The 13129-nt window shown below is 43.3% G+C and overlaps 1 protein-coding gene across 1 annotated transcript in view; it reads right to left on the bottom strand.

The window, feature by feature from the left end:
* The window catches only part of Bms1 (BMS1 ribosome biogenesis factor), a 38844-nt gene extending 26376 nt beyond the window's left edge, over positions 1 to 12468 (bottom strand). Inside the window, exons 1-9 of the mRNA XM_028880538.2 lie at positions 12299 to 12468; positions 11403 to 11612; positions 10067 to 10257; positions 8937 to 9016; positions 6065 to 6253; positions 5342 to 5484; positions 4091 to 4212; positions 3584 to 3777; positions 215 to 354 (exon numbers count right to left, since the gene is read on the bottom strand). Of these exons, the coding sequence (XP_028736371.1) occupies positions 215 to 354; positions 3584 to 3777; positions 4091 to 4212; positions 5342 to 5484; positions 6065 to 6253; positions 8937 to 9016; positions 10067 to 10257; positions 11403 to 11578 (1235 nt within the window). The 5' untranslated portion in view covers positions 11579 to 11612; positions 12299 to 12468. The remainder of the gene's footprint in view (positions 1 to 214; positions 355 to 3583; positions 3778 to 4090; positions 4213 to 5341; positions 5485 to 6064; positions 6254 to 8936; positions 9017 to 10066; positions 10258 to 11402; positions 11613 to 12298) is intronic.
* Positions 12469 to 13129: the final 661 nt, after the last annotated feature.

Below are 13129 nucleotides of genomic sequence, written 5' to 3'. Positions count from 1 at the left end.
AAGGCACTTGTTACCAAACCTGACTTTCTGAGTTTGATTCCTGGAACGGACACAGAGAACCAACTCTAACAAACTGTACGCAAGCACGAGCTCTTTCTCTCTCTTTCTCTCTCTCTCTTTCACACACACACACACACACACACACACACACACACACACACACACAAATAAATGTTAAAAAATAAATAAATACCTTGGAAAATGGTAGACTTACCCTTGATTATCTATATCTTCTGACCCCAGCGGTTTGGAATCAGAAAAAAGTGTCACTCTGCTTGAAGCCATCTTGGCATCGATACTGGCATGGGTGGAGATGAGACTCTGGACCAGCTCATGTGTAGGGCCTGGTTCCTCCTGCCAAAGCCAGGAAAAACGTGCAAGTGAGGAAAGCACAAGGATCCTGGCGACATGCTGGCTGCACCACTTCTCAAAACTACCCTAAACTTGGGCTAGAGAAGACTCAGCAGTTGCGACCGCATACTGCTCATGCTGAAGACCTGTGAGTTCACTTTCTAGCACGGTGCCCACACCAGGAGGCTCACAGCTGCCTGGAACCGCAGCACCATCTGACATGTCTGCCTCTGTGGCCACCTGAACACACACACGTGCATGCATGTATACAGACGAACAGAGAGACAGACACATACACAAAAATAATAAATCTTTTAAAAAATTACCTTATAGTTCTAAAAACCTTTCCCACTGTCTCAAGAAAGAGAAGAAATTCTTGCAACAAAGCTTAAACTTGATCCCCAACACTGTAAACACCTCTCAATTCACGCAGTACATAATCTGGTAACCTAAACTCTTAGCTAGGAAAACTCCAGGTCTCTCCACTACAGCCAAGAACAATTTTAACCCAGTAAGATGACCTTTCAAAACCTAACAAAAAATCTAAGTCCCCATCACTCCCAAGACAAAGGGAACATCTTGGAAAACGGGATGGAGAGACGTAAGCTGGAGGACAGGAATAATGCTGTGTGACACTGTCCTCCGCACGAGGCCTGGCCACTGTACTCATGAACAGACAGCAGCTATACTGAGCTACACAAGGCGGAGCCTGTCAACATTCTCACTTGGGTCGGGGAGGGGTTCATAAGGCACCATCTCTCCCTGAAGAGCAAATGACAGTTAATGGCTGCTGAGGGGGAATCTCTGTTGTTGTGTTTTAACGTGTAGCATGTAATGTGTTTTGCCCACACATTTTCATCTGTGCACTACTTGCATGCCTTTATGCCTGCAGAGGCCAGCAGAGGGTGTCGGTTTCCCTGGAACTGGAGTAAAAGTCAGTTGTGAGCCACCATGTAGGTGCTGGAAAGGTCCCAGGTCCTCTGCAAGAGCAGACAGTGCTCTTAAACTCTGTAATCCACATCCAGTAAATAACTCCAAACCTATTCTCATGTAAACACCCTAATTAAACTCAGTGAGTCATTATAAAAAAAAATGACATGCTGCCAGGTGTTGGTGGTGCACGCCTTTAAATCCCATCACTCAGGAGGCAGAGGCAGGAGGACTTTTGTGAGTTCAAGGCCAGCCTGGTCTACAGAGTGAGTTCCAGGACAGCCAGGACTGTTTCACAGAAAAACCGTCTTGAAAAAAATAAAAAATAAAAAGACATGCTGAGAAGCTTCAGCAGGAAAGATGAGGGGCGACAAGAAGGGAAGCAAGTATGGAAACTGCTCAACTCCATCCCATATACATGCTGGAACTCGTCAGAGTGAGTCTGAAAAGAGGAGCACTTACTGAAGGTGACCAGAAGTGTGAGGGAAGGAAAGGGTAATTGGGGTGACAATGATCAAAACATAATATACACATATAGAAAATTGTCAAAGAAATCTTACCAAAAGAACCTCAAATTTCTTACACACACACACACACACACACACACACACACACACACACACACACACACACACACACACACACACACGAAAAGAGTTCCTAAATGAAATATGCCACTTAGACTGACAATGTTCTTCACAAAGGCCACAGACTCTCTAACAAAATCCCCAGTACCCAGCATGAAAAACTTCCATGTGAGTGGTTGGTCACGGGAGTCCAAGTCACTCCAGAATAATTCAAGGTATTGCTGTTGTCCTTCATTGCTTCTCAGAGGTTGATGATAAGTTCCTATCGCTGAAGACACCACATACTTAGGACAAAGAACCTAGAGTCAAGATGGATCCAACCTGAAAGCTCCTTCCTGAGGTCTAGTGATCACAGTACCAGAAAATATTAAGCAAGCCACCAAGGGAAGGAAGCAATGAATAGTCCTACCCAGCTGTGATGCCTATGAACCACAACAATGGCCGATGTGGCAAGATGTCCCTAAAGGTGTAATACTGGCACTCACATCTGGGTGTCCACAGCTGTCCACAGGAAGGAAACCATGCTTGGCACTGGAAAGCTAACCAATGAGGGGCTAGTGAAGTCATGGATCTTAGAGGACTTACGTCCACCACTTTATGAGACAAGCTTAATTCCCAACTGCATTCTAAAATGTATCCATATACTCACACAGAAGTGTAGCTATCACCTCTCATCGAAGAGCTTCTCTTTATAGCAAATGAGACCATTATAGGAAACTATAACTGGTCACAATGCAGAGACCAACATATGGTGGGGAGCCCAGTCTCAATGGACATACTACAACACAACTCCTGACCTAAGCTTCAGAGAACAAAGAGGGGCAGAAAGACTTAAGAGCCAGAGGAGCAGCAGGTCTGTGGTTAAGATTGTGTTTCCTAGAAATGGCAGGGCAGCCACACCCTTGACATCTCAACAGAATGGCTGACTAGACAAGACTTGAACAATGACAACACCAACACCAATAGTCATGTTAAAGCGACAGAGGGAACCTTCACAAGATCCCATCCACAGACAAAGAACTGTGACAACTAATGCCTGCTGAGGGAGAGAGTTAGTCTTTCCCGGGGATGAATCCCTGATTAATTAATTTTCCAATACAAACTGGTCAGCCCTGAAATCAAATACACACAAATACCATCAAACGGACTCAGTTATAGTTATATATTTATAATTACACACATAAATATATTTACGAACAACAATAATAATCAAAGAAAAAGAGGCCATCAGCTTGAGGGGGGAGGTCACAGAAGGGGCTGAAGGAAAGGAAAGGGGAAATGTGATTTAATTAATTTTGATTTTAGAAGTTGTAAATTAGAAAGAATAAAAGAATAAAAATACCACTAATTACTAATTACATACACACAAAACACATACCAGTCAGGGCTATGTAGAGACTGTGTCTCCAAAAAAAAAAAAAAAAAAAAGACAAGAAAGAAAAGCAAAGCCAGAATAAGAGCACTCTGGACCTACAGTTTTCTAAAAAGAAGATGAGCACAGCAGGGGTGCTAACAACAGGGGCCTTCAAAACTGAAGAGCAGGAAGGACAGGATTTTTATTTTCTGCTTGCTACAATGAAAACCACCCTTTATAATCAATTCTTTTTATCATAACTTGCATTAAAAGAAATAAAGCTTTAATAACTAGAAGATGAACGCAATAGTTGACAAAAAAGATTTGCAAAGGACAATTCAGAAAAGAGACCCTTTCTTACCATTGCCTGAAAGCCATGGCTACCTCCAAGGTCGACGTAGACAGCATCTTTGTCATAGAGCACACCCCCAACTCCAGAGAGAGGCGCATAGACCAGCTTCTCCTTCTCATTCAAACAGCGCTTCTTTTGCTGTTCCGGGAGAGCACAGGGGTCTGGGAGAAAACTGACATCACTGACAGCAAAATCCCCTACGCCTGGAAGACAGAACCCAGGAAGCAGCTTGACAAGGAGTCAAGTATTCACAAAACAAATGTCAAACGTTGGGAAAACACATCCCTGCATCTGCAGGCTTGAGGTGTGACCCGGAAAAGGCACTGAGGCAGTAGACCTTGTTAGCTAGACAGTATCAGCATCCACTCAACATTTTGGCAGATGATACACAACTGGGTTGTTTCTAAAACCTCCAGACCATGGTTCTGCCTTCTTTGGTCATTTCTCAATGTTGCGGAGGAACGAAACCACCCCAAGAGGCTGACAGATACGGTGTGCTTCACAGTAAGAGAATACCTGGCATGTGGATCTGGCTGTTATTTTTCAGGTAGGCCCCTCGTAAATAACCATAAAGAGACACCTTTCGGTCACATTTGATGTTTGTGCGGATGTCCTCAGGGTTTGTCAAATCTTCCATCCTAGAAAAAGAAATGCAATCACACTGCAGGAAGAAATGTAAAAAGTACTTACACTTCTCATCACCTGTTGACCACTCTTGTTCATGGGCTGGGAGCATGGCTCAGTGGTTCAACACTGCTCAGCACATGAGGCTTGGAGCTCAATCTTGAGCACCACAAGAACAAGACTCGCTCCTTAAGCACATCATTTAGAAAACTACAAGATACAGAAATATGGAAGCGTGGTTCACTCTGTTCCAGAGGACAAGGAGAAAACCATGACTGCCTCCAACTGGCTCCATATTGTAATGCACTCCACAAGACACTGGGTCAGGGGAGAGCACAGAACATGTTTAGAAAAACCCTTTATGGAAGAGTTAAGATTAACCTGCTGGCTGAGGTTTTGCTTTATCTTGGATTCCTCTAAGGAAGGGATTAGAGGCTGAGAAAACAAAGCACAAGTAAAGCAGAGGTACCGAGCAACTGGTGCTCTAGGCACAAGGACTTCATCACTGACGCCTCAAAATGTTCCCATTTTTCTGTTAGCCAGTTTGTTTGGTTTTGTTGTTGTTGTTTGGGTTGTTTTTTTTTTGGGGGGGGGAGTTCTGTGTATAGCTCTGGCTGTTCTGAACTCACTCTGTAGACCAGGCTGGCCTCAAACTCAGAACTTAAGGGATCCGCCTCTCTCTGCCTCCTGAGTGCTGGGATTAAAGGCGTGTGCCACCACCACCTGACCACCTAGCTTTGTTTAAAGAGAGAGAGAGACAGACAGGCAGGCAGTGGTGGTGCACATCTTTAATCCCAGCACTCCAAGGCAGATGTAGGTGGATCTCTGAGTTCAAGTCCAGCCTGGTCTACAGAGTGAGTTCTAGGACAGCCAGAGCTACACAGAGAAACCCTGTCTCGAAAAACAAAACAAAAAAAAAAAACACAAACAAAAAAGAAAAAAAATGCTAGGAATTAGCCAGAGGCTTTGCAAAAGCCCTCTAATGCACTTCACTGGCAATGTTTATAATTATTCGCCCTAGAAAGCACGGTATCTTCCAGTGACTGCACATAATAGGCACTATCACTGATCCTTCTCGAGCCTTAAAAAGTTAAAATGAAATATACAGACCTGGAAGAAAAGAAACTCACACGTATATTTTACCTGTCTGCCAGGATGTAAGGATGAGAAGTTTGCCATGTGAGAGGCCTAAACTTCATAACTGTGATAAATCGGCCCAGGTTGTGAATCTCTTGGTTCTGATATTCTCCATGTACCATTCCAGAAAGGTAGAACAGTTTGGCACCCTAAACATTAAAAAGAAAAAAGAAGTAAAAATGAAAGTCAATTACATGCGAAAGTCAACACCATAAGAAGCAGGGTCTTCCCAGCACCCACAGCTGTCTCTCCAGCCACTAAGTAAAAAAAAAAAAAAAAAGCAGGGTCATTAGGAGCCAATGTCTTGGTGTTTTCAAAGCTAGCTGCTTTCTTCAGGGCTTGTCATGTGAAGGACTCACCAAAGCAAGCTCCTCTCAGTTACACACCAGCATCTGTGGAGAAGGCACTGAGGTTCCTAAGCAGAGAAAGGACTTTGTGACCAATGGGCCACAGCAGTACGAGGAGGTACTCGTACTGGCAGGTCCTGCTCCTGAACTAGCAGAAACTTTGGAAGCACTGCATCAAACCAGACCAGTAGAGGATGCACTCTGACAGATGTGTACAGAAGCAAGTGTGATACATCAAGAGACACGGATAAAGACCACGTGGGCAACCAGGCCAAGGACTAGAAATACACAGGAAAACCCCAGAGATTTATGAAGAGCTCTTCATTCTGGCTGCTTGAAAGGGTCACAAGTGACAGGACTCGATAATAGCTTTTCTTCCTACCGGGTAGACTTCTGTCCAGAACCTATGCTTCAATCGCTTCTTGGTCTTCTTGAGTTGCTTGTTATGCTTGAAGGAGTCGAGATGGGTGAGAACGCCCATGATTTTAGGGAAGCCGTGTACTTGACAGATGTTTAGAAACTCAAATGTCTCCATTTCAAACCCAAAGCTGGCATCTATAAGCATTAGCACCTAAAAAAAAAAAAACACAATTTCTCACAGAAGCCACAACAATCCTCCACTCAGATCAAGAGTCAGCAAGTTACAGTCCATGGGTCAAATCAAGCCACTCACATGTTTGCTTAAATATTCAAAAGAATGACACAAAAGGTATCTCCATTAATATTCATGCTCTCAAAACTACAGAATCATTAGTATTTCAGTAATTTTAAAAACATAAGGCTTACCAAGTTTATACTAGTTGTACTAAGAGTAACATTATTAATAAACCCCAAGTTAAAAAATATGTTTCTTTAATATCAATATAGTTGGATGGAACTAGAGGGAGATGGTTCAACAGAGCACTTGTTCTTGCAGAGGACCCAGGTTCAATTCCCAGGACCCACATGGCAGTTCACGACTATCTATCACTCAAGTTCCAGGGGATCAGACATCGCCTTCTGACCACTGTAGGCACCAGGCATGCACATGACACACAGACTCACATGCAAGCAAACCATTCATATACATATAATAAAATAAATAAATCGTAAAAAAATTTTAATCAGGACAGACTGGTAACTTTTATATTTTTGGAGTCTTTCTGGTCCAAAGAACAAAAATCTGTAGCTCTTTGACATCTAGTTAAATTAAATACACACACATACACTCCAGGTATCTGTTATCCTGTCATGCTAGGTTAAGAGACAACTTAAAAAAAAAAGTAATAATCACCACCAGTTCCCAAATTCAATTTGGGCTTCATCTTTTTCTTGTACATAGTACTATATAGATTTTCCATTGATAAACCCTGACTGCTTCACCCTACCATAACTGTGGCTGGAGTTTTTTTCAGTCCATCTGGCTCCTGTAGCCGCTCAGACCCAAGTAAACATATAGAGACTTATATTATTTATAAATTGTATGGCCGTGGCAGGCTTTTGTTAGCTAGATCTTACATCTTAAATTAACCCATTTTTATAAATCTATATCTTGTCACATGGCTCGTGGTTTACCAGCACCTTTACATCTTGCTTCCTCTCTGTGCTTAGTACTATATAGATTTTCCATTGATAAACCCTGACTGCTTCACCCTACCATAACCATTAAGAATAGAATTTTATGGAATATACAAACTGTTGGGGGGTGGGCTCATCAAGCATCTTTCCCAGCTGTGAACCCCATGAGCTGCATCAAAGACGACCTGCCAATCTAGTTATGTTCACCACTCAAATGACCACTATGGTGGTAACCAACTGCCTTTTGATTGAATTTGAGGCCTGTTCCACAGAACTTGTGTCTAGCATTGTAAACTGGTCAAGAGCCCATGACTGGGGAGGTCACAGGCTCTAAAGGAGTCCACTACTGGCATTTTATTAAAAGGACAGTGTCAGACTGCCTTCTAGATGGTTATGTTTAGCCAGGTTTGGTGATGCACACCTTTAATCCCAGCACCTGGGAGACAGAGACAGGCAGATCTCTGAGTCTGAGGCTAGACTGGTTTACACTGTGAGTTCTAGGCCAGCACACAGGGCTCATAGTAAGATCTGTATCAGAAGCAAAAAACAACACAAATTGGATTAGTCCAACTCTAGGACTTTTCCAGAGATTCTTTTTGCGATGGTGCAGTTAACAGATTCACTGCTGGTCAAAGTGCTAAGAATAACTGTAGAGTGCTTGGCCCTAAACAGGACATTGGTCCCACTGTTATCACTCTCTCCGTGGCTCAGCAGTACTGCAGAACACAGGGTGAAAACAACTGTTAAAGCCAGAAGATGGGGAAGAGTGCACTCAAGAACTCCCGTATCTGTGATTACCTGGACAAGACTGAGCCCATCACCATTCCCTCATGCATGATCCCGAGACTCCATGTAGTTAATGAATTCTGGGAGGGGCACTGGTGATAAATTGCCAGTGTTCTAATAAATAACCAAACTCAAAAAAGCAGCCATAATTAAACATAGTGGGTCAAACAAATCACTAAATAAATAAAGACATTAGCCAAGCATGGTGGAGCACACCTTTAACTCCAGCACTCAGGAGGCAGAGGCAGGTGGATCTCTGAGTCTAAGGCCAACTTGGTCTACAGAGCAAGTTTCAGGACAGCCAGGACTACACAGAGAAATCTTGTCTCGGGGGAAAAAAAAAACCGAACGAATGAAAGAAAGAGAGAGAAAGAAAAGGAAGGAAGGAAAGGAAGGAAAGGAAGGAAGGAAGGAAGGAAGGAAGGAAGGAAGGAAGGAAGGAAGGAAGGGAGTTCATTCCAAGATAAATTACTTAGCTGATGGGAGCCTTGATTTCATCAGATGTAAAGTATACATAATATCTAAATGAGCACATTGGTGGTAATGTGAGCTAAATTTACAGAAAGCTATTAGTATAGTGCCTAGGGAGAGTTCAAGAAATGGCAGGCATTGTGCAAGCAAGTGTGTGTATGTGTATGTGTCTATACATGCGTGTATTGATATAACCTTGCCGTGTGTGCCTGTGTATATTCATATATTAAACTTGCCCATTATTTTCTCGCCCCTATGGTTTCATTTGGTTTTAGAATGCATTCATCATGCACATTCCATTTTTATGATATTAACAATATCATAATTTCAACCACTTCTACTCTACCTTTCCTTAATAACCACAGTGTTCCCCTGCAATGATACAGAGCCCATCACACTGTCACTCTCTGTCGTGATCCCAGGCCACCTTACTGACTTACCAGATCTGCCACTTTTGCCAGATCGATCATCACATTGATGTCACACCCACATTCAATAATGGTAAGTCTGCGCTTTTTACCTGTAAGGACGAGATGAAAGTTTACCTTTCAAAATCTTGAAAACACTCTGTCATCAACTCTATAATAATTATGTTTCTAACTGCACCCATTAAAACACCATACACCTCTATAGGAATGTGATAGTTGTATCAATTCCATCCTGGTTTCTTTGCATTGGTCTCGCCTTAATTTTAAAATACAACAACTGCACCCAGATAAATAAAGATATTAAAAAAGGTACAATCCTAGACAGGGTTTCTAAGGACCATGATCCTACTGAGCCACAGGCCACCCTTTATCTCCATCAAACTTTTCTATACTCTCAATATGGCTAAAAACATCATCAAACATAATGTAACAGGATGTTCGTGGGATAGTCATATGTTCCTGTTCTACTACTATAAATAAAAATATCCCCAAACTAATACGCCAAAATGTTCATGGAACAGTAACTTTCCCAGTTAAAATATAATGATTAAGGATATTCCAAAGACAAAGAAATGTCTACTCCACGGCTACTATAACAAGGCACTTCTGTTTCTACCATTACCATTTGGGGAACGGACTTCATTTTCCCTCATTTAATAACAGAAATCCGAAACCCTGCGCCTGGGAGCCAGAGACAGGTGCATCTCTGTGAGTTCAAGGTCAGCCTGGTCTACATAGCAAGTTCCAGGGGTGCCAGAGCTACACAGAGAGACCCTGCTTCAAAAACAGGAACAACAACAACAACAAAAAAGCATATAAAAAGCTTTGAGAAGCAGATGTCTGTAGTACATGGGAGCTAACTTATTATGAAATGCACATGCTCACAATGACAGGCCCAGTGCTAAGTCTTTCCAAGAAGCACACTTGACAAAGTCAACCAGTCAAACTAAGGTGCTATACATCAACATTGTTATGCCTAAGAAGTGACCTTTGAAGTTACAGGCAACTCAGTAAAAGCAAATATGTGGTTATACGATGTAACAGCATTGGTATTATATTTTCTGTTTGAGCAAACAAAACTCAGGTTTGTTAGCCCTCAGGCACAATACTTGCCACACCAGCTCCAAGGCAGCACTCCCTACCTGACACAATTGTCACAGGGCCTCTGATCTCAGTCAACTTCTGTCTGGTAAAATTCCGAATGAGGCACCGTATCAAAGTGCTCTTCCCAACTTTTGGAGGCCCCATCACCACGACCACTATTGGTGGAGGTTCTAGTGGAGTTCGGTCAACCACTGGGATGTGATGCTTCTTTGTCTTTAAATCCTGAGTCCTAATGGTTTTGAAGAAAAAAAAGTTTACTTCCAAAACACAAAAGACCTTAACATGTTAAAGTTAGATTTTATAGAGAAAAGATAATACAATTAACTTTAACTGGCTAATTTCTAACGGCCCCCTCCCCCATCCAAAATCTATTCTTCACTAAAGATAAAACAGATGACTAAAAAAATAAAGCTAATAATAATCAAACACATAGTAAATCAGACTGATTTGACTTTAATGTTCAAGAGAATAATAGGCAAAGATGGAGACAGTATATAACACAAGTAGAGGTATAGGAGATAAAGAAAATGTTCTATCAATCAACTGGCTATTTAGTTTGTGCCCTGGACCTGTTTTCTTATCCACAGAATTGGGATGAGAATAACTCCTAACCTCTTAATGCAGTTGAAAGAATTTAATTAGGGCTGGGCAGCGGTCGCACAGACCTTTAACCCCAGCACTCAGGAGGCAGAGGAGGGGAATCTCTGTGAGTTTGAGGCCAGCCTGGTCTATAGAGTGAATTCCAAGAAAGCAGACTACATAGAGAAACCCTGTCTTCAAAAAGCAAAAACAAACAAACAAAAGAACTTAATTCAGGGGCTGGAGAGATGGCTCAGTGGTTAAGAGCACTGACTGCTCTTCTAGAGGTCCTGAGTTCAATTCCCAGCACCCACATGGTGGCTTACAACCATCTCTAGGGGGATCTGATATTCTCTTCTGGCATAAAGGTATACGTGCAGACAAAGCACTCATACACAAAGTAAATAAAAAAAAATTTTTTTTAAAGAACTTAATTCAGTAATATTTAAAAGAAACTGCTGGATATATAGAATGTCTCCCTAAATACAATTATTTTAGTATCTTGCATTAAATGAAGGATGGGGGGGGGCACACGTTACCATGGAGATAGTTAAAGTTTACAACATTTTTCTGTGAACTAATATAAATTCTTTTCTCTTGGGGAAAAAAAAAAGGCAAAGGACAGATGTTGGAGGCAAAATGCTCCTTTGGTTGGAGTTCTAAAATGTGAGGGAAAGCAATATGGCATTGCCTATGTCCTTCAGATCTTACTTAGATCACAAAGGCAAATACCATCTGAGAGAGGCTCCTACTACTTAATGAAATGGAAGAACCACCAACTCCAGCTAAACACACCTGTGAAAGGACCGAGCCATCCGCACAGCAGACTGGACTGCAAAAGCTTTAGGGTTTCTCTTCCGGGCATCCTCTTCATCTCCGAGCTGGAGATCCTGCAGGTACCGTTTCTTTTTCTTCTCAGCTTTAGGCCCACTGTGCTTCTTTCTGTGTTTCTTGTGATCCTTGGCCTCCATGGTGGCTGTTTATCAACTATAAATAAGTCTTAACCTATATGGAACAGAGTGGCATGGGGTGGGAATATATTATAATCAGGGCAACATGGGCAGGGACAGTAAATTCCATTTGTTTATGAAGTAATGATATATTTGTAATCCGAATAGAGGTAGAAACTGCTTATCTATCTCCAAATTCATTTCTTTCTTATGCCATAAAGTAGAAGAGTTACCGGTACCAATATTATCCTTTTATTATGTTTTACATATCTTAAAACCATCGGCAGTGTTCATTTTTGTGATGACAGAAACATACTCTATCTGCGGCTCTCAATACAGTGGCCATTAACTACACGTGGTTACAGAGAATTTCAAACGTACCTTGGGAAACCGAAAAACAATCTTAACTTTTAAACTGAAACGGCCATATGTGGCAAGTGCCTACTATACCGGACAACTCAGGCCTAGCCACTCACTGAACTAATGAAGTGGCTTTCTAATTTAAACGAAAACATAAAAGTTTAAAACACCACAACAGTGCTGGCCAGACCGTCTCGCAGCAACTGGAGGAAGCGCATTTTCCCCTACCTGTGATCTCCTCTTTTTGCTCGGAAAAACACACCCAACGGAGCTGGGTAAGACCTAGGTCACCTGCTGGAAGATCCCCTCCCCGCCCCAACTCCTCAGGGTCGGGCACCCTCGCACTCCCCGGAGCACCTCTCCGGCAGTTGGGAAACTTGCCTTGCAGCCCAGACGCGCGGCTTGGGAGCAGCCTGTCGGAGGCTTGAGCACCGACCTCACTGGGAACCAGACTGACCGCCCGCACTTGCACCCACGGGCTCGCAGAATCACCCAACCTCACAGCCGCAACTGCTCCGGCCCGCAAGCACGACGCCGGAAGCGGAAGTTGTCCTTCGCACGCACCCGCCGGAGGGAAACCAGAAACGGGAGAGAAAGAGAGACCCGCGGACGGACGGCTTTCCAGGGGAAAGCCGGAAGTGAGCGCTTGATTGGCTGAGCGTATGCGCAGGCGTGTCTGCCGCTTTCGCTCTGGCTCCATGCTCCTCCAAGTCGCTCCTGGAAACCTTCGTCTCTCCTGTCCAAGACAGTCTAGACTCCTGGTCCTCAGCCAGAGCGACCTAGCTGCAGGACTCCGGCAGAGGAGTGCTGCGCACGCTGACTCCACGCCAGGGATCCGGGCGCCCCTGTAGCCTCGCCTGCTTGAATACCCGAGGAAAGCCAGAGGGCTCTCCCAGTAACAACTTGAAAAGTCAGAACCCCACCGCAGTCCAACAGGCTACGGCTCACTGTCATAAATGCCATCACTGAGAATGCTTCGATTCTTCAGCTCTCTAGTGCCTTCTCGTGCCAGGACCGACGGGCCGAGGGCTGAGACAAACCGTGCTTCTTGTTCCTGGGCTTTTTCTCAAGAAACATAGCCGCTGAGCATTTTCTATGTGCTCAGCCTTGTATTCCCAGGACTCCTTCCAGTCCCAGTTATTTGCTACAACTATGCCGGACTCAAAACGCAGCCCCTATCTCAAGAAGAATAAAAAATAGGTTATTGCACCA

The sequence above is a fragment of the Peromyscus leucopus genome, chromosome 3, assembly GCF_004664715.2.
Source record: "Peromyscus leucopus breed LL Stock chromosome 3, UCI_PerLeu_2.1, whole genome shotgun sequence".
NCBI lineage: Eukaryota > Metazoa > Chordata > Mammalia > Rodentia > Cricetidae > Peromyscus > Peromyscus leucopus.
The sequence above is the reverse complement of the archived record's forward strand: the minus strand, read 5'-3'. Positions and strand labels throughout refer to the sequence as shown.